At 41.7% G+C, this 23,515-nt stretch overlaps 1 protein-coding gene across 1 annotated transcript in view; it reads left to right on the top strand.

Annotated features, from left to right (window-relative positions):
* Window positions 1-3,792: 3,792 nt before the first annotated feature.
* The window catches only part of inpp5l (inositol polyphosphate-5-phosphatase L), a 29,784-nt gene continuing 10,061 nt past the window's right edge, over window positions 3,793-23,515 (top strand). The window contains exons 1-4 of the mRNA XM_079515427.1: window positions 3,793-4,238; window positions 10,910-10,951; window positions 13,154-13,254; window positions 15,179-15,266. Of these exons, the coding sequence (XP_079371553.1) occupies window positions 4,179-4,238; window positions 10,910-10,951; window positions 13,154-13,254; window positions 15,179-15,266 (291 nt within the window). The 5' untranslated portion in view covers window positions 3,793-4,178. The remainder of the gene's footprint in view (window positions 4,239-10,909; window positions 10,952-13,153; window positions 13,255-15,178; window positions 15,267-23,515) is intronic.

Consider the following 23,515-nt stretch of genomic DNA (forward strand, 5'->3'; position numbering starts at 1 on the left):
ATTCCCAACTTCATCCTATCCACCTCCATCAGTTCACCCTGGACGCTCTTAAGCCTAAGTTCAGACGAAAGATTTGAATCGAGACTAAACCGTTTTAAGCCCGATTTATGTTCAGTCGTACGGCAGTCTCCTTCTCCTGTGAGCCCTACACTTCGCTGAATTCCCGTTACAACTGGTCTCCAGACCTAAACATGCTTATCATTATTACTACAAGTAGCTGCATAAGTCATCGTCATACTAAAACCATGGACATCCTTCTTAAGCTTCTCACGGTCTTGCCAAATTTACTTAAAGTGACCTCTCGAAGCTATCATGATGTTTTTGCTTCTGGGTTCCTTTCTTTCCCCTTCTCCCATTTGGCAGCTTCTTCAAAGAGGCACCAAGGGGGTGATGGAGTACAGCTGTAGTTTTGGACTCCCTGCTAGGCTGTAGTTCAGGGAGTCTTTGCACCCCTCTCCACAACTCGGGTGTCATCCCACTACTAGACTTTGCTGTATCAGGGATAGTCGTTTAGTTGAAGCGTCAAATCTGTTCACCAAAATAAAAAGAATCAAGAATGTGACGATCTATTGACTTTATTTTATAAAGCCATCTTTCGTGCAAGCATGTGCTCATCTTTCTCTTTCAGCGTTCCTCGTTGGAAATGCATGACATACACGCATTGGAAGCACCTGAAATGTGTGAGGCTACTAGTCACCAGTTTGCCAGAATGCAAGGTGACAGCAGCATCAAGTAAGCGGGTTTGGATATTAATGAAGTTATTACTGAAGCAATAGTTTGCCGTACTGGTCATGGAGAATTCCTACATACGTATATGGGAGCTTTGTAGTAATACAATACAAGTATATATTCCGTTTTATCCCTGTTGGGTAGTTATGTACTGGTGTGCGATTACATACAGATTATATTTTCTCCAAATTGTGATTAACATATATACCTGGAAATGTATTAGGGCTCTAATGTGGGCGCCTGTGGCTCAGGAGGTAGAGCAGGTCGTCCAATGATCCATGGGTCGGCGGTTCGAATCCCGGCTCCTGTCTACATGTCGAAGTGTCCTTGGGCAAGACACTGAACCCCAAATTGCTCCCGATGTGCTGGCTGGTACCTTGCATGGCTTCCGCCGCAATCGGTGTATGAATGTGTGTGTGAATGGGTGAATGTAATGCACAATCTATGTAAAGCGCCTTGGATAAAGGCGCTATATAAATGCACCATTTACCATTTAATGTAGGCCCCGTCCTGTTGTTTTCCTCTACACTTTCATATTGTTGCTGAAAATAGCTGACCTACAAGCTCACAATGCTTTGCAATACAACATTGTGATCTTGTAGATCTAGGGATGCTAGGTTTCCAGTGGTTAGAGAAAGCTGTCAACAGCAGCCTGCCAGAGGTTCATGTTCAGTGTCGTACACTGAAATACAAGGATATTCCGTGACACTTTAGTTTATGTAAACGCACATTTTATTAGAATAAGAGGTTTGAACATGCTTCACTGTTCCTTGAATGCCATTTCTACTTTCCCCACTGTCTCATTCCTGCAGGAAAACCAGCTTTTCTGCATATGACAGAAATAAACCATTGCTTAGTTTTGTGACGTTTTGTCTTGACGTGTTTTGGCGTAATCACTGGCAAGCACATTTCCAGGCAACTAGCTATGTTTTTAGTGTAATCAAACGAGAGAAATTCTTTGTCAAGGGGGTCAGTATAGCAGTGTTGATTTTGACAGCAAATGTTGATATACCGGTAGTTTTAAGTCAAGTTATAGTTCTAGTCGTTTGAATAAAATCCCATTTTGTTTGAGGTGCGCTAGCCCCTACTATACACAGGTTTAATGTTTGTCTTTAGTTCAAAGTTTGTTTATATATATATATATATTGTGTATATATATATTGTGTGTGTATATGTGTATATATATATATATATATATATATATACATATATATATATATATATATACACACACTGTATATATAAATGCACCATGTCACCAGACCTCTGCCCAGGCTCTGGACAGTGCCCCTGCCCAGGCTCTGGACAGTGCCCCTGCCCAGGCTCTGGACAGTGCCCCTGCCCAGGCTCTGGACAGTGCCCCTGCCCAGGCTCTGGACAGTGCCCCTGCCCAGGCTCTGGACAGTGCCCCTGCCCAGGCTCTGGACAGGGCCCCTGCCCAGGCTCTGGACAGTGCCCCTGCCCAGGCTCTGGACAGTGCCCCTGCCCAGGCTCTGGACAGTGCCCCTGCCCAGGCTCTGGACAGTGCCCCTGCCCAGGCTCTGGACAGTGCCCCTGCCCAGGCTCTGGACAGGGCCCCTGCCCAGGCTCTGGACAGTGCCTCTGCCCAGGCTCTGGACAGTGCCCCTGCCCAGGCTCTGGACAGTGCCCCTGCCCAGGCTCTGGACAGTGCCCCTGCCCAGGCTCCATATATGGAGCTGGCCTGTTCTGACATCACAACACTCCATATTTGAGCATGCCTGACACAGAACTCCATATATAGGAATAAAGACAAAGAGAGACAAATCTCCATATATGGGCATAAAAAGGACATACAGATGGGTGCAACAGGTACTCTGACACGGGTACAACGGGTATTGCATAGCCGGTGGGGCATGGATCTCCAACTTCCATCGTTACCGACTCTGTGCTCTACAGCCGGGCACCGGTCTAGTACATATAATGTGACATAATACCCCAAAGGAGTGGGGAGTCTGGGGACTATTCTATTCTACGCTCAGGAACAAGCTGTCCAGCTAGGACGCCTTTTGGTGGATGTGAAATATGTCTTGATTATTCTGCTGAACACTTAATCTTGAACACCAACTATAGTCCAGGTTGTGACAAACTGCCAGCGGCTCTTTTAGAGGGGTTCCCCTTTTAAAATGCCTTTGTTTTAGCTGGTGATGGACAGGGCAACATTCTTTTTGTTTCGGTTCTGCAACAGGACTCAAACGCGCCTATTGATGAGTGTTTGGGGGGTCCAGACAGGAAGCGTTGAGAAAGACCTCAAAAGGTTAGCTTTTGTGAGCCGTGCCATGTCTTAACAGCTCCGTGCCAGTGCTATGGTGAGCACAGAGGCAGCCATGGGGCTCCAGACAGCTTAACCCGGTGGTTCCCGAACCTTTTAGCCCGAGACCCAAAAGAGACATTTTGTCTCTGCACCCAAACTAGTGAAAATAGCTAGTGAAAATATCTACAAGCACACAACGTGCCACGAGCTTGTAGATCAGCTATTTTTTTATTTAGCTGAGAGTTTCCCCGGTAGAGCCATTTCCTTTCCCCTCTATCAGGCACCCCGGCTGACCAGGGTGAGGCAGTATAGAGACCAGGATTACTGCATGTGTTTTGTGAGGGTGCCTAACTAGTAGCCTACGGGACAAGGTGCACGTTGCACATCATAACCAGTATTCAGAGATAGGACATGGGGTCATACTCAAGTAAACCAAGTTGCTACTTAAAGTATAATGCCGTTTTTTTAATTCTGTTTTTCAAATGCAGTAGGCAGGTTACAGTGGTATTTTTGTATAGTCTTGACACTTGGCTTGGTTATTATTCATACAGAAGAATCATATCTGGGCCGGGGCCCACTGCAGTACTACATTCTGGTGTGAATTACAAGATTGTCCCACATATCCTCCTGTCCTGTGTAACATACCCAGGGTAAAAGGTAAGTAAAGTGGCAATAAACTTGACAAGGAAGGCCATAATTAACCACACAGGGGCGGAGCTCCAGTCAAGAGTTCACAACGCAACAGTGACACTGTGTGTCGCCTACTAAGTGTGCCTGGTCTGCTTCTCAGACACAGCAGCAGATGCATCGTACGTGCAGCGTTAAGTCCGCTAAGAACCTACTAGTCCAATTAACCGCCATGAAGAGCGACGGGAATCTTGTATGCGTGCTGCTTGCATTCGGTCTGCGATGGTCCTGGATATGAATTCTGATCATCACCACCACCATCATAACGAGAAGCGGCAACCCGCCATCAACAGGCAGACCCGGACAAGTTGTAACGAAAGCAACGCCTAAACCGCAATAGTATTTTTAGGAGTTTTATTTTCAGTTTATAGCCAATCTTGAAGAGTATAATAGCCTATATAGGCCTGTATCTCACTGTACAGTCAGCGCGTCATCTGGCTGTACGATATACGGAGTTCCTTGGGACTATTTCTGGGAGTCGATCGTTAACATGGAAACGTACACAGATGTGTTGCTTGTCACTGCGAATGTGGGATCACTGTTTGACAACGTGAGTAGACGACGAGAAGTTTTTTTCCCACCGTTAAACTACACTGTTCAGCCAGGTTACAACGTGAAGAAGACACTGCGTATTGTAGCCTGCAGTTCTCATAAACAGTCTTAAAATAAATGGCTGGTGGACAGCCAGGCCCCCCAAAAAGCTCAACGCTCAATTAGAAGATGATAACGGTAATACAAATTGGATTTAATCCAACGAGTTGGCGGTGGGGCGGTCGTATGAAGTTAGACGCGCAAAATCAGCACAAGAGTGAGTGGTAGGTAGGCTATAGCCTTTCTGTTTCTGTAGCTATGAAACGGCTCATCAGAAATTATATAAAAGTAGATAGAAGTGGAGCAAGTTAAATTTGTAATTAAAATGTGTAAGCAAATTGCCAGTTGGACCACATGCCCGATGCCTCGCCGCTGGAGTGTGCGCAGGTGACTGGTTTCATACTTACCTGACCCGGTAAACGCCAAGGGAAGGCCAAGGTGAAACCCATACCCAGATTGAAACCCACGCCAGCCAAGATTGAATCTTGTCAAACTCCAGAACTATTTTATTTCCGTTGTTTTGGGCTTGTGATGTCTATTTTTGTTTTGTTTAATATACTCTCTTGAGGTCAGCAACATTTAAAAGTTATTATTTAAAATGTGTATTTTTATTTATTTACCCGGATGCCTTTGATATGTATTATTATGAGGGCTCTGCACAACCAGTGGTGACACCACTGTGGTGTAAAGTAACATGTACTGTACTTGAGTACAATTTTGAGGTATTTTTTACTTTCTTCAGTATTTACATTGTTCAATACTTTTACTTCTCTACCCCATTACATCTCTGAGATACATATTGTACCTTTACTCCACTGCAATTATATGAAAACTTTAGTTAACTTTGTAGATTTACAGTAATATTACAAAACACACTAACCACTTAAAATATACATTTTGAACTTGTGAAATGGGACATTGTGCACAATGAGTAGTACTTTAAGTAGGCGTATACATTACATTTGTTTTGATACTTTTGTACTTTTACTTTTTCAAGTAGCCTACATTTCGAACATGGCACTTCTACTTCTATAGCATATGTCTACATTGCAGTATTCATACCTTTACTTAAGTAAAACATGTGAGTATGTCTTCGTCACTGTTGACAACAGAAGAGGGTTTCTGTTTAAATCCCAGCACTTTGAGTTGTTCCAGCTATACTGGGCTGTCATAAAACGTCCAGGCATTCAGACATGGGGGCGGAGAGCACTATACTCAATGGAAATCTGGCCCTGGACCATGTTTCCGGTTGCCATATCTGGCAGTGGCACCAATGGAAACACTTTTGATCCCATTGTGGGAGATATCTGTAAACAGAACATCTTCCCTTGGGGCCATACGCTTTTCTACTTATTTGGCCCCTTGACTTGTATAAACAACCACTACACTTCATAACATTTAGCTGGCCTTCAGGATAAGTTTCTGTACTTCACTACTTCAATCCTATCGCTATGCAGAATTTACTGGTTTAAGAGGCATTAGTTAACAAAAAGAAATCCGTTTAACATGGTTCATTTCACATTAATGGCCAAGAAGAACGGTAATGTTTGACCATATAGTATCTTGGAGATATTATCAGATACTGCAAATTATGAGGAATTTTCATTTAGAACATTGCTGAGCCCTTCAAGTTGTTGCCTGTTACAGAATGTATTGTGTTCACCTGTGTTATTGCGACTGCAGGTTGCATTTACTATGAAATCGTGCATTTCCCGTCAGTCCCATATATGGTCATGCCTCGTCGTGACATCACGTGATGTCATCAATATTAAGCCCATATATGAAGATCCCTGATGTCTTCAATATTGGCCAGCAACTCTACATCTGACCTCAAACTCTTAGATCTCCATATATATTATTAGTGCTCTCAACAGGCCCGAGAATTAAGGCCCGGCCCTACCTTGGCCACCCTGTACACTCAAGACACTGCCCCCGCTGCCACCCTTAGATCTCCATATAGTTATACAGTATGGAGCTGACCTGTTCTGACATTCCATATGTTGATCTGACCTCATCAAACCCTGTACACTCAAGACACGCTCCATATATGGCCAGTACAGAATTAATTCCATATGTTGATCTGACCCCCCATGCCAAAGCGCCAGCACTCGCCCAGCAGTCTGGTGTCACCCAGGTGGATATGTTGATCTGACCACCCATTCCAAAGCGACAGCGCTCGCCCAGCAGTCTGCTGTCACCCAGGCGGATGCGTGCACGCGCCCTCAGGCGTCTTACTCGTATACTTCCATTATTTGCCTTTTTTGATCAGTATTGACAGTCGTATATGTAGCTGATGATGTGTCTTAATCATTATAGGTGGCAGATTTCAAACATTTTCAGAAATGGCAGATCTACAACTTACAAGCTGAGCTCACAACGCTTTGCAAAGTGAGCTTGTGTAGATCGGCTATTTTTTGAATACGGCTTAGGTACACAGTGCACACCAATGATCTACAATGCAACTAGTCGGAACTTGCAACCACTATTATTCCGAAACTGAGCCGACCTGCATTGGGTCAATTCAGACCGCTGCAATTTCCTGCAACTGGTTTGCAAGTTCCAACCAAACTAGTTGACATGCGAATCATTGGTGTGGAGTTGTTTGTTTTAGTTTATTATTATTTTATTTTAAGTTGATTAATCTCATTCTCAAATAGAAACTTATTTTATTTTTATATATACATATATTTTCAGGGGGGCTTTATTTATAGTTTATTTATTTATAGTATTTAGTGGAGACAGACAGGAAAGGATTCAAACCCGCGACACGCTGTCAGGCTGCATTAGAGCCCATATGTGGCATGTGCCTGGACTGCTAGGCCAGAGGTCACCTCTCAAATAGAAACGTACATGAATTCTATATTGTTGTTTTTGTAACAAATTACTGGTCTAAACATCTATAATCGGTGGTCTAGGTAGGACTCTCCAAAATCGGAATCGTAACCCACCCCACCTATAGTAGCCTTCATTACTGGCACATAGTCACTGTTTACTGTTCTACAATGAAAATATCACTATAGTACATTTATGTCAGTGCTTACACTGATCACAGTGTCATTATATAAGGTGTGTGTGTGCGCGCGTGCGCTGTGTGTTCAAGTATCCTTTGATTCCCGAAGTGCAAAACCATGCAGAACATGAGTAAGTGTACACAATTACTACAAATGTTGGGAAACGAAAAAGCAAAATAGAAGTTGACTAGTTTCTCCTGAAGGTATCGTTCAAATGTCTAGGTTGCATCCTGGAGGCTAATCTTTCCGGTGATAAAATGGCCACTAACATAATAACAAAAAAGTCAACCAAAGACCAAGATTCCTTTACAGGATCTCCTCACTGGTCAACAAAAACACCTTGAAGACCCTAACAGGAGCCCTTGTACAAGGTTTCTTCCACTATGCATGCACCTCTTGGTATCACGGCACCTCAAAGGCCCTTAAAACAAGGCTCCAGACGTCCCAAAACAAACTGGTCAGGCTCCTACTTGGCCTCACTCCCCGAACCCACCTCACCCCCGACCATTTTGAGTGACAGGCCTGGAATGGCTTAGGGTTGACGACAGAGTACAGCATCTTGCAATGGGTCTGGTCCACAAGATTCGCTACATCACCAAGATACCCCTTAATGTCTAAGTACAAAAGTACAAAACAATTATTATTAAAATATACTTGATTTGAACATTAAAGTACTTGATGGAGCAAAATAAACCATATTCCCCATATTCTGTGGACAGCCTAATTATGATTTTAAGGGTGAAACTGAAATTGTTGATCTTATTATGCCCCATAGGCTGCACTAAAACGAGCCCAACCAACCAACTGGCAATTGTCTTGACACAGACTTTTGTTTAAAGTGAACCCCAAGGATCTCTTTTGGTTTGGAGTAAATAATAATTCCTTTTGTCCCATACTACCTACTGTGCTGTCTCACCTCTAGGACAAAGAGCATGTTTGCATTTAATTTTAGATAACAGGGAAAAACAGTCGATCAAAGGGGTGCCGGTGATCCAACCTGTCTGGACAGTTTTCACGTTCCAGGGGGGTGGCAACTGGCCGAGCCCACTCCTCTGCCATGCCATGTATTTAAGAATAAGAAGTCAAATTGAGTCAGTCTTGTGTCACACTCGGAGGCCGTAAGGCTGTCCGCTGTGGTCAGATGCTGCTGTTTCTGTACGCAAATAAAATGGACCTGAGAACATCTTCCATCCGGTGCCTGCTTCTCAGAGCTTGTATAAACTATACCACATACTCATTATGCAGAATGTGCCATTTTAAGTTTTCGAATGTATACAAATCTTTTGAAAATAGCAGATCTACAAGCTCACAATGCGTCACATTGCGACGTATATAGGGCTGAAGTGGTGTATGTTTTGTACTAATAATCAAAATCTACAAAATGACTAGTAACTAGTTTTCATAAAATGGTAGTGGAGTAAAAGTACAATATTTGCCTCTGAGATGTAGTGGAGTAGAAGTAAAAGTATTGGAAATAGGCTACTCCAATAAAGTAAAAAAAAAAATCACACTCGTTTGAAGTGAGGGGTGCCTTTGATAAGTTGATCTGCTGCACCTACTATCAACTACATGACGTCATAGTAGGGATGTAAATTATCGATTAATTCATTAATTGATCATTTATAACCTTATCGATTAACTGGTTAGTTGATAAGCTGCGTTTAAAATAAATACATTTAAGAATCTTAATTTCCCTCAATTATCATTTCATATCATATCATATATCATTTATCATTTTATCAAAAAACATAAAAATCTAAAATGAAATAAAGTGTCTTGTCTGTCACATCACATGCAAAAGCAGATATGTTTATGTGGCTACCAAGGTGGGGGGGGGGGACTTTTCTTTAACTGGCCCACATGTGCGTTCCTCTGCCACATTTTACAGTGTGCATGTAAGGTGTATTTTGACTTTAGAGTAGGCTCTGATAAGCATGCACAGTCTTGCTGCCTCAGACACTAATCTGGGTTTTGCCACACAAGGAAGGGCATTGTGATTAAAAAAAACAAAAAACAGGCTATTTTTCTCAAACCAAAGAATGTATAAATCCATGGTGGTATAATTTCTTAGATCTTGATGAAATGCTTTGGTTGTTGTCAAAATAAAAGTTTACTGATTAACCACTAAACAAAGCCCTATTTCATACCTTGGCTATTCAAAAAATTGCAGATCTACAAGATCACAAATTGTTGACCCACAAAGAGCTGTGAACTTGTAGATCTGTGTAATAAAAAAGAAGGGGGGTGAGAGTAATAACATTCCCAAAATGTTTTGATGGATGACTCGAGTCTTATTGAGCAGCTTATTAGCCATTGGGGCGGCTGTGGCTCAGGAGGTAGAGCAGGTCGTCCAATGATCCGTGGGTCGGTGTGTCCACACGCCGAAGTGTCCTTGGGCAAGACACTGAACCCCACCTTGCCTCCAGTGGATGCCACCATTGGTGTGTGAAAGTGGGAAGTGAGGACGCTGGCGTCGACTGTTTGCCGCTTCACCTCCCAATGTATGAATTGTAAAGTGCTTTGAGTAAGCACGTAGTGCATCGAAAAGTGCTATAAAAATGCAATCCATTATTATTATTGGCTGATGCTTGCTCACATGTGTGTTGTACAGGTTGTAGCCGGTATAGCTGTGTCAGCTATACCGGAATTACACATGACATGAGGTCTCCTACTGGACACAGTGGCCACTCTGGCATGCAAATACATACTGTATGCAAAGCCACTGCTGCTCAGCAGGTGTCAGTCCACCTGGCAAGGGGTGTGTGGGGTGGGGGGGAAGTGACAATTTAAGGACTTTTAAGACCTTTTTTAATGCTTAAAAAAATAAGAAAAATACCATTTCTGCATCAAAAGTAATCAACAAACTAATATAGAAACTGGTCTAACATTGGCCTAATAATACTACTATTTTTGAGGGGCGAGAAATAAGCCAACCCACCTCCAAAGACAAGCCAACTCTTGCGAGAGAAATACGCCCCTAAAAAACAAGCCAAAAAGGCCAATAATATGCTCAAAAAATGCAAGAGAAAAAAAACAAGCTGACATTGGCGGGAAACAAGCAGGCTTGGCAACCCTGCTCCTTGCAACCAAATGGTTGCATGTAGTTGCATGCAACCATTATCCCGAATGGCATAGCTGAGTTGCAAGGAGTTGCATTGGTGTGACAGGTATGTCCTTAAAACTGCAAGGATTTGCGACTAGTTACATTGGTGTGGTTTGGGCCTTAAGGCTGATGTGGTCTGCTGTACTCATGTTTTAAGTGTTCTATTGGTCTTGCATTATTAAGCCCACCTCTCTAGAACTAATGAATGGACAGTGCTGTACAGGTAGGTACAGTTACACCTGCTGTCCTGGTCATGATAATTGCTTGTACAGCTATCCCGTAGGCCCATGTGTGAGGATTGAATAGCATAGACAGGATATCTTCTTCTTCTCTTTAATACTAGGAAAGCATTAGTGTAATTTTATACTTTTGCTATTCACAAATAGCAGATATACAAGGCTAATATCGTGTCACTTGGTCCTGAAAAAGAAGGGACGCACTGGGACGCAAGAAGGAAAGCCTTGCCTTCTAAAGAGAAATCCCTGAAATACAAATGATGTTTCTGTCCCTTTGCAGGTGGGAGAGATTCAAAGCGAATGGCTAAGAGAATTTTATACGGTGAGTTTGGGACCTCTCTTGTTGATTATTATGGGTGTGTTTTTGATGAATTGAACAAGGTGGACCCTCTTGTAAACAAGTGTAATGCTTTATTGGGTCGTCCACTCACAGTTAACAGTCTTTGTATTGAGTTGTGCTTGAAATGTACTGTAATTCTGTAAACTGTTAATAAATATTCCAATCAATCCGTTTTATTTTTACATTGCTCAGGTGTGCCCAGCCTAATCACAGTACAGTAATGCTGGTATGGAACAGTTCATGTTATATGTGCTATACTTGGGCGTCATCACTCACATTGTTGTGTATTATCCCGTCTGACACCTTGATCGAGTTGACGGTGCTCAGCTAGACCAGGGGTTCTCAATGTTTTTGGCCGGGGACCCCCGGAAATGCTTTGGCAATGTCTCGGGACCCCCGCCCCGCCCCCTCCCGACCCCCAATATAAATTGACTGCTACAATAACCTTAACCCATTTTGGGCGGGAACCCCTTTTGGTGTTTTAAGCATTATGTTATAATTTAGCTATTGAAAAATAGCAGATCTACAAGCTCGTAGCGCGCCACTCGGTGGCGCGCTACGAGCTTGTAGATCTGCTATTTTTGAAAAATCGTGCAAAAAACCCCCCAAGGGGTCGCGACCCACGGGTTGAGAACCCCTGAGCTAGACCATTGCATGCACCAGTGCCGTTCGAAAGAAATGCATCCCCCAATAGCGCGGGGACATTCAGACCCAAATGACCCCCCCTCCGGCGCCTATGAGTGCAGGTAGTTTGAGAGTTACATCTCTGAAATAAGAGTTACAAGGTCCTATAAAATAATAGTGAAATATTACAGTAATTCGTTGAGGTGAAAAATACGAAATATACTTTTACTCTTGAATACTTAAGTACATTTAAAAGTACTTTTTTACTCTTACTTGAGTAACATTTTAACAGAGCTACTTTTACTTGTAGTGGAGTAAATCTGAACAGGTCGTATTTGTACTCTTACTCAAGTATTGGGTTTGAGTACTCTGTCCACCTCCCCATTACATTTTAATATATATTACTGTAATATTATTATTTTACCCAGTAACGGGTAGTGCTCTTCCAAAAAAGTAATAATATTACTTTTTATGGTATATTATACCATATTACTATGCAAGAAAATAGTACATATTACATATTACTCGTTTGCTGCCTTTTGAAAACATTTTGTTTAAAAGGTCAAGAGAGATTGCTGCTTTATTTTATATACAGTACATTTATTACATTTTTATATACAGTATATTTATATTTTATACACATAATGTGGAATATGCAGCAGAAAAGAGTTCAAAAGATAAGAGACTGTTGACTATTTATTTTTATAGCCTTGCAATTATTCAGTTTGACTGTAACACATTACTCTCCTGAGTAATATTGCCCAACACTGCTCCCATGAGCGTGTATGTCCTCACAAGTGAAAAGGCTAGTATAGTTTCCTTCCTTAGTTCCTTCTTTCAGTGGGCTCACATTCTTACACCCCTGCTACGAGCACAACTAAATGCAGAAGTAGTGAACATGCTATTCGCAGTTTGGCATGTCTCACTCTTTTCTGTCATCAAACTACTGCTAGATTTATTTATTTTATTTATTTTATTTATTTTATTTATTTTATTTATTTTATTTATTTTATTTATTTTATTTATTTTATTTATTTTATTTATTTTATTTATTTTATTTATTTTATTTATTTTATTTATTTTATTTATTTTTATTTTTTTAATAGAGATAAATGGTAAATGGTGCATTTATATAGCGCCTTTATCCAAGGCGCTTTACATAGATTGTGCATTACATTCACCCATTCACACACACATTCATACACTGATGGCAGCGGAAACCATGCAAGGTACCATCCAGCACATCAGGAGCAATTAGGGGTTCAGAGTCTTGCTCAAGGACACTTCGACACTAACTCTGGGGGAGCCCGGGTTCGAACTGGCGACCTTGTGGTTACCATCTGGAGACTCTACCCCTGAGCCACCGCCGCCCCGCAGAGAGAGTCTGCTTCTGTTCTTGTTAGCTTTTCAAATACTAAGCAATATTTTGATGACTATAGTCTTCAACTATAGTCATACATGGATTGCTATAGTCACAAATATCAGCAATTGGAATTAGTTCGTCAACGATAATCGATTCGTGACATAACATTTTCATATCATATCCTATACCTACAACAGGCCGTCCACAACTACAAGCCGCGGTTCATCGCTCTGCACTTCCAGGAGGTCGGAGGGAAGGACTACATGGTCAACATGGGTCACGCAGACAACTTCTTCAGGTAGGATTACTGTGCTTTTTGAATGGTCCATGTCTGGACGATGCCATGCGAGCAAACACCAACTCGGGACTCCTGAATCACTGCCCTCCACACTTTCCTATCTAACATCAGGGTCTTGAGTGTTGTTAGCTAAGCTGTAGCGGGTGCGCTTCTTGCCCTTCCTTGCCCTGGGTTGGCTCTCATAGTGTGAGCTTGCTTGCCACTAGTTCCGGGTGCCTGACGCAGTGCCCTGCCAGCCTCATCCTTCTCTCTCTGACTGTCTGTGATGCGTGGTAGGTCCCCGTAGAGGACCACATTTCTGATGTGGTCCGTCCTTGTGACACAGACTAGTGCCATTCGTAGCGTTCCTGTGTAGACTCCATCCACAGCCCTTTCCTCTTGTCTCAGCCCCATACAGCATGTCTGAACAATGTACAAATCAAACCGAATTTACCTGCTGTACAAATCCATTTGGTTCAAATATTTATACTCTTCAGAGTTAAATGAACACCACGGTATTACTATTTTCTGTGTAGAGTCCGCCTGTTGCTTGCCCAGGCATTTTTATTTATTCAATCACAATCACACTTACGTAGTTGTCCTTATGTGTATTTGGCATTTCACAACCGTTCGCTTCTGTGGAACTGGTTAGTCAAATGAGTCGATGCGCACAAGAAGATGTGAAAAACAGAACAGTGCATCAGAGTGCAGCAGTGATGAAAGAAGCACTCGCATGTTTTACTTAAGTAAAATAAACAATACCACAATGTAGAAATACTCTGTATACAAGTAAAAGTCTGGTGTTCAAGATTTACTTCAGTAAAAGTACAAAAGTATTTTCAAATGGCCGAAATGTATAGAGGGCTGATGTGGTTTGTAATAATAATAAAAAGTAACTAGTAACTAAAGTTTTCAAATAATTGTAGTGAACTAAAAGTACACTATTTTGCCTCTAAGATGTAGTGGAGTAGAAATAAACGTATTGGATATTGGAAATATCCTTAAGTACAATACTTGAGTAATGTACTTTCCACCACTGCCAAATATTCTAAACATGTGTGTGTAAAAAACAAAAACAAAAAAATCTTTTTGAACAACTACGACAACACCAAGTTAATACCACCTGCAAATTATTATTTATTTACAGAACCTCTTATGTGAGTATCAGAGAGTGAATGTCATGGCCGCCCCAATGCATTTCCAATGGAAGTCACATGGTTTGATACAACATTTTGGACTACAAGCTGTTGTATGGCTTTCGGCTGTGTTTAGACTGCCCCCCTCCCCCTCATACAACACAAATGTTGTGTCAAACCATGTGACTCCCATTGGAAATGCATTGCGAGCTTGCATGAGCTATACATCTCATACAACACGCATACATCAATCTGTTGTGCACGTGTGAGTCACCCCTAAGATGCACTGGGACACATCTTCAGTGATGTGCCTGAGATCATCAGGGGTTTCGGGTCTTTCAACAATCATGCCCCCTTCCTCAGGTGACCCAGCCAGGGTTGATCAGACCCTGGCTTGTGTCCCAGTAGCAAACAGATAAGAGAAAATAAGGGTATTAGCTGTACTTTATTTAGTAATAATTCTTGTTTCTGCAGGATGATTGAATCCAGTGAGGAGATGAGAGACTTTGACTGTGTTTAGTAATAATTCTTGTGTCTGCAGGATGATTGAAACCAGTGAGGAGATGAGAGACTTTGACTGTGTTTAGTAATAATTCTTGTGTCTGCAGGATGATTGAAACCAGTGAGGAGATGAGAGACTTTGACTGTGTTTAGTAATAATTCTTGTGTCTGCAGGATGATTGAATCCAGTGAGGAGATGAGAGACTTTGACTGTGTTTAGTAATAATTCTTGTGTCTGCAGGATGATTGAAACCAGTGAGGAGATGAGAGACTTTGACTGTGTTTAGTAATAATTCTTGTGTCTGCAGGATGATTGAAACCAGTGAGGAGATGAGAGACTTTGACCGTGGTTGCGTCTACGTGGACAACCACTTCAAATCAGAGGACCACTTCACGGTCAGTTCACCTCTTTGTCCAGTAGATGGAGCCCTCCACCACATAAGTGTTGTGGCGTTATACTATGAGGGGGGGAACAGTGCAGTATAAGTAACTGATCATCAGTGGTGTGTACAGTAACTAAGTACATTTACTCCCATACTGTACTAATTTTGAGGAATATTTACTTTACTGGAGTATTTCACATTTTCAGTACTTTTACTTCTACTCCATTATATCTCAGAAGCAAATATTATACTTTTTCTCCACTACAATTATTTGAAAACTTTAGTTACTACTAGTTACTTTGTAGATTGTGATTATTATTGCAAAACATACATTACCCACAGCCCTATATACATTTCAGCCATTTGAAAATAGCAGCTCTACAAGCTTGTAGATTTAATTATCTACAGTATTGATACCAATACTGTACTTTACCTCAAGTACATTTTGTATTCCATGCTATTACTTGTAACAGAGTATTTCTATATTGCAGTATTGATACTTTTACTTTAGTAAAATATTTGAGTACTTTTTCCAGGCTAAAAAACTAGGTGGGCACTGGGCATACCCAATGTTGTATTGTCTTCCTTGCAATTAGGTTTGACATAAAAAAGGACTAATATTGCATTACATTAAAGTAGGCAGTTTTGTGTTGTCAAACTTTTGCTTATGCTATAGCGTCTAGCGTGAAGTTATGAGGTATTTGACCAACACCATGGGAGTATGTCAATTTTAACGGAGTACAATATTCTCATTTATTTTCTATTATAAAGCATTGTTTCACATATTCTTTCCACTTGTTGAAAATGATGATTTTCACAGTGGTGGAAAAGGTACTCAAATGTTTTTCTGAAGTAAAAGTATAAATACTGCAATATAGAAATACTCTGTTACAAGTAAAAGCCTGGAATAAAAATGTACTTGAGGTACATTTAGTAGAAGTCAATCCCGTATTCATGTACGTAAAAAGTAAAGTAAAAGTATTTTACTTATGTACAGTACTTAAGTAAATGTACTTAGTTACTTTTACACCACTGATTTCATGCCCACAGTAGTGTGTTTAAAGTAATATGTGATGACATTCTAATGTTCCGCAAAAGACTGAGCACTACATTGGGGTACATTTGCATATTTGTAAATAGAAAATGGCATTCTTTGCCTGTTTGAATATGAATAACTTGTATTTTAAAGCATGGACATGATATCGCACTCTCCCAATGGAGAGAGGTAATTATAATGTATGAAATACAGAAAATCTAGATCTAGTGTCCAATGCAGTTTGTTTGTTTGTTTGTTTGTTTGTTTGTTTGTTTTTTTCTTTGTTTGTCTGTTTCAAATAACCTTATTGGCTGAATCTGTCGGCACCCCCCTGGCGCTGTCAACCAGTGGGAATCACATTCCACCCGACACCAGCGTCACAATTTCTCAGTGGAATTCAAGAGTAGGGATACCAGCTCCACTGCACCGTTTTCACAGCGATCGATATTTCTACACCTCTGAGTCTGTGTTGTTTCTTACGGTTGTTTGACCCTGCATACGACATTAGACAAACTTGCAGGGTAATAGTTAAGCGAGCAACAGCCTCCATGGCAGTGACATTGATCTTAAAAATATATTACAATACAGTGTGGCGTTTGGCATGGTAGGTATAGAACGGGTCGGGTACAGTCTAGGGGCCGTTCCATTTAAAGACAGGTTTGTGAAGTAACTCTGGGCTCTACCCACGCTTCATATCCACATCCGTCGTTTAAACTCCGGTTTCTCGTCGTAGTAGCTGTAAGCCAGAGCATGTCGCTCTGCTGCGCTTGTCTGCGGTACTAAAGTGCCATTATACATCTGCCAGGAGGCTGCTTGGCTCGTGGGCTCTGCCTCAATCTCCACAACTCTCACGAAAGCTCTGTCTCCTGCCACCTTGTCCCCGGACCTCTTATTACACCAGAACAGGTCTTCTGTTTTCTAAACCTCAGACAAAAAATCAGTGTTCATTTAACCATGAAAGAGTGTAGAAATGGAGCCTTACAGTACATCAGTTTTGTTATGGTTTAAATTGCTCTGTCCCACTTAGTCTGATGGTCTATGTGAGGGAAGTGTTTCTAAAACTATTAACTCCAACTTATTCGACCTTTAGCCATTTTGTGTGCCACGCAGCAAAATCATCCTGCCACCCTAATTAAAACCCACGCACCCCGTTTATCCGGCTGCCTTTGTCTGCCTTCTCCTACCAAACCACACCGTTTGCCCACATCTCACCATGCACAACACCACCGGCATGCCTGTCCAGACATAACGCACTACTTTGCATCCATGCAACTGTCATAATTACTGTACAGTTTGCATTTGCATGCAAAACCATGTTGGCAAGGTATGGTACAGTACGGTACGGTATAGTATTGTACAGTACAGCACAGTACAGTACAGTATGGTACAGTACAGAACGGTATAGTATTGTACAGTAGAACACAGTACAGTATGGTATAGTACAGCACAGTATGGTACAGTACGGAAAAGTATGGTACAGTATTGCACAGTACCGTATGGTACAATACAGTATGTTGCAGTGCAGTACAGTACAGTACAGTACAGTCTGCGACAGGACATTACGGTACAGTACGGTACCGTACGGTACGGTACAGCACAGCACAGTACAGTACAGTATGGCACAATACAGTACAGTACAGTATGGAACAGTACAGTATAGTAAAGGCCAGTCGAATTCTAGTTTATTTAAGTACAGTAGGCCGACAGGAAATGGGGAGAGAGAGATGGGGAGTCACACGCAGCAAAGGTCATCGGGATTGGGATTCGAACTCGTGACACGGCGTCAGGCTGGATTAGGAGCCTAGGGGCTCTATTTTCATCCATGCTAAACCCCTTATCCCTAAAAAACATTTTTGAATAGTTAAATAGCCAATCTACAAGCTCACAACGTGTCGATGTAGATTGGCTATTTTAACTATTCAAAAATGTTTTTCAAAATAGTAAAAAAAAGCAAAGTAGTTTAGGGATAAGGGGTTTAGCATGGACAAGGGCCAAAATCCTGAGTGTTAATTCAACTCTGAAAGTGTAAAAGATAGATACTTACGGGTCCATATTTGTACACTTTAACCACTTCAACCCTACATACTTAGTTGACTGGAGTCCCCACTCCCCAGGGCTCTATGTTAAATTAGATCCTCTGGTATTTCCCTCTACTCTAGCCCAAACATTTTGATCTACAAGCTCAGAATGCATCTTGTAGGTCTGCTATTTTCACCCCAATGTTTGCCTCAGATGCTAGGGTCCATGTGGTTAAGACTTTACTGTGTAGTAAGTGCAGCAAAGAGATTTGTCACCCCTAAAGTTTCCCCCATAAAGGTTGGCCTGGTCGCTGTTGCTTAAATTCACCGGTCTTGATCGGGCCCATCGTCTTCTATGTGAGGAAAGTGGCTGAGTATTTCTAAAACTATTAACCCCAACTCCTCCCAGGTGAGACCCCCAGCCTGGTGCTGGTGACAGTAGGGGTCAATGGTTGTGTCCACACGCCGAGGTGAGTGAAGTCAAAGGGGGGGACGTCAATGGCCAGGTGTTGGGGTGTCGACAGGGCAAAGTCAATACATTTAACTCTAGATTAAAACTATTGATCCCAGCCCATTTGTGCACAATAAATAAAGTGTGTGAGAGCAGTTGTAGACAGCTGGGACTGTGTCCCCCCCCCCCCCCTGTGCCGGATCAGTTGCACCCCCACATGGCTTGCCCCGAGAGAACTGCAGAGGGCCCCCCCTCCACCCAACCGCCCACCCCCCCACCGCAACCCCCCCCACCCCCCGATGCCTCATTCTCATTTCACTGGTGCCACCTGCATTGATTTTCAATTTGTTTCCCGTTGGCTCCAGATCATCAGTTATATGGCCAAGAGAGAGTTTGGGGGGGGGTGGGGGGGCTCTGCCCTGGGATGCTGAAGCGTGTGTGTGTGTGTGTGTGTGTGTGCGTGTGCGTGTGCGTGTGTGTCGAGGGAGCAGACTTGCATGCATTCCCAGTACAAATGGAGTTTTGATAAAAAATCACTTGTAAGTCAATATTTTTTTATTAAACTGTGCACAAACCTGATTGATGAAGATCGGTGTTTGGCAGAGTATGTGGAGGAGTGTGTGTGTGTGTGTGTGTGTGTGTGTGTGTGTGTGTGTGTGTGTGTGTGTGTGTGTGTGTGTGTGTGTGTGTGTGTGTGCGTGTGCGTGTGCATGCTTGCACATATGGGTGTATGTTTGTTTTGTTTTTATGACTGTGTATTTTATATTTCTTTCAGCTTCAACACACCTGTGTGTGTGTGTGTGTGTGTGTGTGTGTGTGTGTGTGTGTGTGTGTGTGTGTGTGTGTGTGTGTGTGTGTGTGTGTGTGTGTGTGTGTGTGTGTGTGTGTGTGTGTGTGTGTGTGTGTGTGTGTGTGTGTGTGTGTGTGTGTGTGCGCGCGTGTGTGCGTATTTTTATTGCAACTACAAAATAAAGAGCACGGATCAAACCTACTTACTTAACCATCTATGTAGTTTTATCAATTCCAATAATTCAACATACAGTATTAGACAGACTATTTCTGACTCATGATACCACAATCACAATGGCAATTTGTAAAGATAATCAAATTCTACAAATAGCTAAAGTTTTCAAATAATTATAGTTGAGTAGAAGTAAAATATGTTGCCTTTGAGATGTAGTGGAGTAGAAGATATGCGATTGCAAATTGCAAACACTCCAGCAAAGTCAAATTACCTCTATATTGTACTTAAGTACAGCAGTTGAGTAAATGTACTTAGTTACGTTCCACCACTGTCTAAGTTTCACATCCTATACAGTAATACAGGTTTGTAGTGATTATTTCACAACTGTCTTTATTATTATTTTCCTTTTCAAATAATTAAACATACTCCCCCTCTGTGTTCTTGGTCACAAATTGCACCCTCATTATAGACATTTGAGTGTGTGAAATGCACTTACAAATTCAATATCGGTTTGATTGATCTTTATTTGCGCAGTCCTTACAGCCGTTTGTCGTGCATGTGTGGATTTATGGTGGAGACTGTGTGTCCAACAGTTCAATTCCTATGCATATTTCACATGTTATTTTCAGATATGTCATGTTCTGTGCAAGGAAATGAATAAAAAACAGATTGTATCTCATCATATCGCATCTCCCTCGCGCCGTTGCATGGGAGGAGCTAACACGTGCCTCCTGCGCACGCTACCCCGCATGTCTATAGTATGCGTCGTGATTGTGATCTTGTACTGTAGATTGTCTATTTTCAGCACATTGTACGAAGGAAATATAAATGTGTTTTATTTATTTATTTTATTTCATTTAACCTTTATTTCACCAGTAAAAACAAATTGAGACAAAGTCTCTTGTGGGAACTGGCCAAGAGGTACAAGTAAAATTACACATCAATGCTACATCGTACATGACATTACAAAACAGACAATTGTACATCCATGGTACACCTCAAAGTACATAGAAAATACAATACAAACATCTCCAAAATAATACATCTTCAAGTGATAAGGGCGCAAAGTTTTACTAGAGTAGATACACAATGTACAATATGTACAGAAATAAATAATATGTATGTACTATACTGTACTATATACTATATGTATATGTACCGGTAGGCCTACACAGAGGCTAGTACACGTCCGATGTTGGAGTGTACATCTGAGATGAATCAAGGCCAATTTGAGTCTGGTCTGCAGGTCGTTCCACAACCATGCAACGAGACATTTTCTACCTCCCTCAGTTGTGCGGACGAACAGAATATTTCAAGTAGAACGCGTCTGCCACAGACAATCTCCTGTTGTGTCATGCAACATGTGTGAAAAGTCAAACTCTGAATAATGTCCTGAGCCCTGATTCTCTGGACTCAGAGTCCTACGTGAAAACAACGTTGTCCCTCCCTGAACAGTGAACACGCTCAAACCCGCTCATTCTCAAACTGTGCTTCGTGGACCCCCATGGGATCTTTAGTCTAGGGCAGAGGTTTTAAACTGATTATGACCCACGGACCACCATCCTGACTGAGAATCAACCTGGGGACAACTGTTGTGTTGGGGGGGGGGGGGGGGGGGGTATGGGCGGAAACGCTTGAAAATTAAATAATGTCTGTTAAAGGGCTTAATTTAATTTGTTCATTTGAGGTGAATTGAATCAAGCCCTTAACAGTCGTTATTTAACTGAGATTTGCTAGTGGTCCAGAGCTAAAATAAGATTGAGATTCTCAATCTTATTTTAGCTCTGGTTCTCAATTTGAGAACCACTGCTATCCCATGGTTGCCCTTAATCTGTTCTCTTAACCTTCCATATTCAACTCATGTTAGCTGATTCATTGCAAAGTATGTATTGATTATATGGGCACATTTCCTAATAATGTTTGCTGTTCTCGACGTCCGGCTTCCCAGTAACTGACAACATTGACGTGTCATCAGAGGTCACCAGGTCATTTACTGCATTTGTTTCTCAACTAGTGGTCAATAAAATAAAATATAATAAAATACAAATCTTCACTTACCTACATTACAAAATGCATGGTCAGGGACCACCTGCAATACCTTCACGGACCACCAGTGGTCCACCACAGACCACCAGTTGAGAAAAACCCATGCTTTTGGGCGGGTGTTCCATTATTATTACAAAACATACAGTAACCACTTCAGCCCTTTCTATGTTACAGTATTGATAATTTTACTTAAGTAAAACATGCAAGTACTTTTTTCCACCACTGGTCCCAGAGATAAACATTTGTTTTAATCAAACAGGGCTCATAGGGGTGGGGGGCTAGTTGCATATCAAACGATAGGTGGTCCTTGAAAAGGGTTGAGAATCCCTGCTCTAACCTACTTTTGGACAGGCTCGTCTCTAATTGCTGGCCACCGGCGCTGGACAGTGGGGACAGTTCAATCCCATTAAATGAGGATGGCTTTGGCACTTAAGATAAATGCTCTCTTCAGGGAGAGATCTCTCATGCCGGAGGTGGGGTGGTGGGTGGGGGTGGGGGTATACCGGTATGTGGGTGCACGGTGGATCGTCACGCCCCAGACCCTCTGAGTGCTCCCCCCCCCCCCCCCCCACACACACACACACACACACAGAGTCCTCAGTCACAGCAGCAGCCACGATGGCAGACAGCAGACCTTACTGCTTAATACCTTTTAAATTGTTTTAATTTTCTGTCTTTATTGATCTCTCAGGGCGTGATTAATCAGATCAGTGGAGCAGGCAGTTAGTACATTAAAAATTGTCAGCCCACGTCAAGGATGATTGGGTGTTAAAGTGTGTGTGAGAGAGAGTGTGTGTGTGGGGGGGAGGCGTGTGTGTGTGTGTGTGTGTGTGTGTGTGTGTGTGTGTGTGTGTGTGTGTGTGTGTGTGTGTGTGTGTGTGTGTGTGTGTGTGTGTGTGTGTGTGTGTGTGTGTGTGTGTGTGTGTGTGTGTGTGTGTGTGTTCGTTCACTGTGTAGCTCAGGACCTGGGTTGCAGACCCATTTTTATGGGTCCCCCTATTTTTTGTTTCCTACATTTTGTTTTTGATTATTATTATTTCAAAACAATTTCTAAAGATGTTTATTATTATTATTATTATTATTATTATTATTATTATTATTATTATTATTATTATTATTATTATTATTATTATTATTATTATTATTATTATTATTATTATTATTGAAGAAATCAAATAAAAATCAAAGAAATTCCATAAATTAGAAAACAAATGTTTCAGTAGTAGTGAAACCTGGTTGTAAAAACTGGTTGGAATAAGGTGTTCATTGACCTCCTTCCACACACTACGTCCTACCAGGGAAACTCTCCCCTGTCAGCTGATAAGAAGCGGCCGGCTCACTCCTCATGCATTGAAGGAAGCATGAGCTCAGTTCAGGGCTCTCCCCAGGTTGGCAGAGGGAGAGTAGCGCTCAGGAGTACAGTTTAGCCATTGGCACCAGGTGAAAAAATGGGTTACAAGAATTGTGGGATACAAATTTAGAAGAAATAATAATATATTATTAATGAATTCATATATTAATAATATATTGCGGCTTAAGCTGGACAATAATAGCCATTTAACCTTTTCTTCTTTCAGTGGCTGATTGAATTTTCTTTTTGCATTGGTTTAAAGCATATTTTCTTTCTAGATGATTGACATTAATGGTAATCCTTTTCTCGCTAAATACAGATTGTATTATGTTTTATTATTTATTTTTGTATGTATGCTAGGTCGCCTAAGTTGGGTCCGGTAACCCCCAGGGATCC

The sequence above is a fragment of the Electrona antarctica genome (genome assembly GCF_951216825.1).
Source record: "Electrona antarctica genome assembly, chromosome: 12".
Taxonomy (NCBI): domain Eukaryota; kingdom Metazoa; phylum Chordata; class Actinopteri; order Myctophiformes; family Myctophidae; genus Electrona; species Electrona antarctica.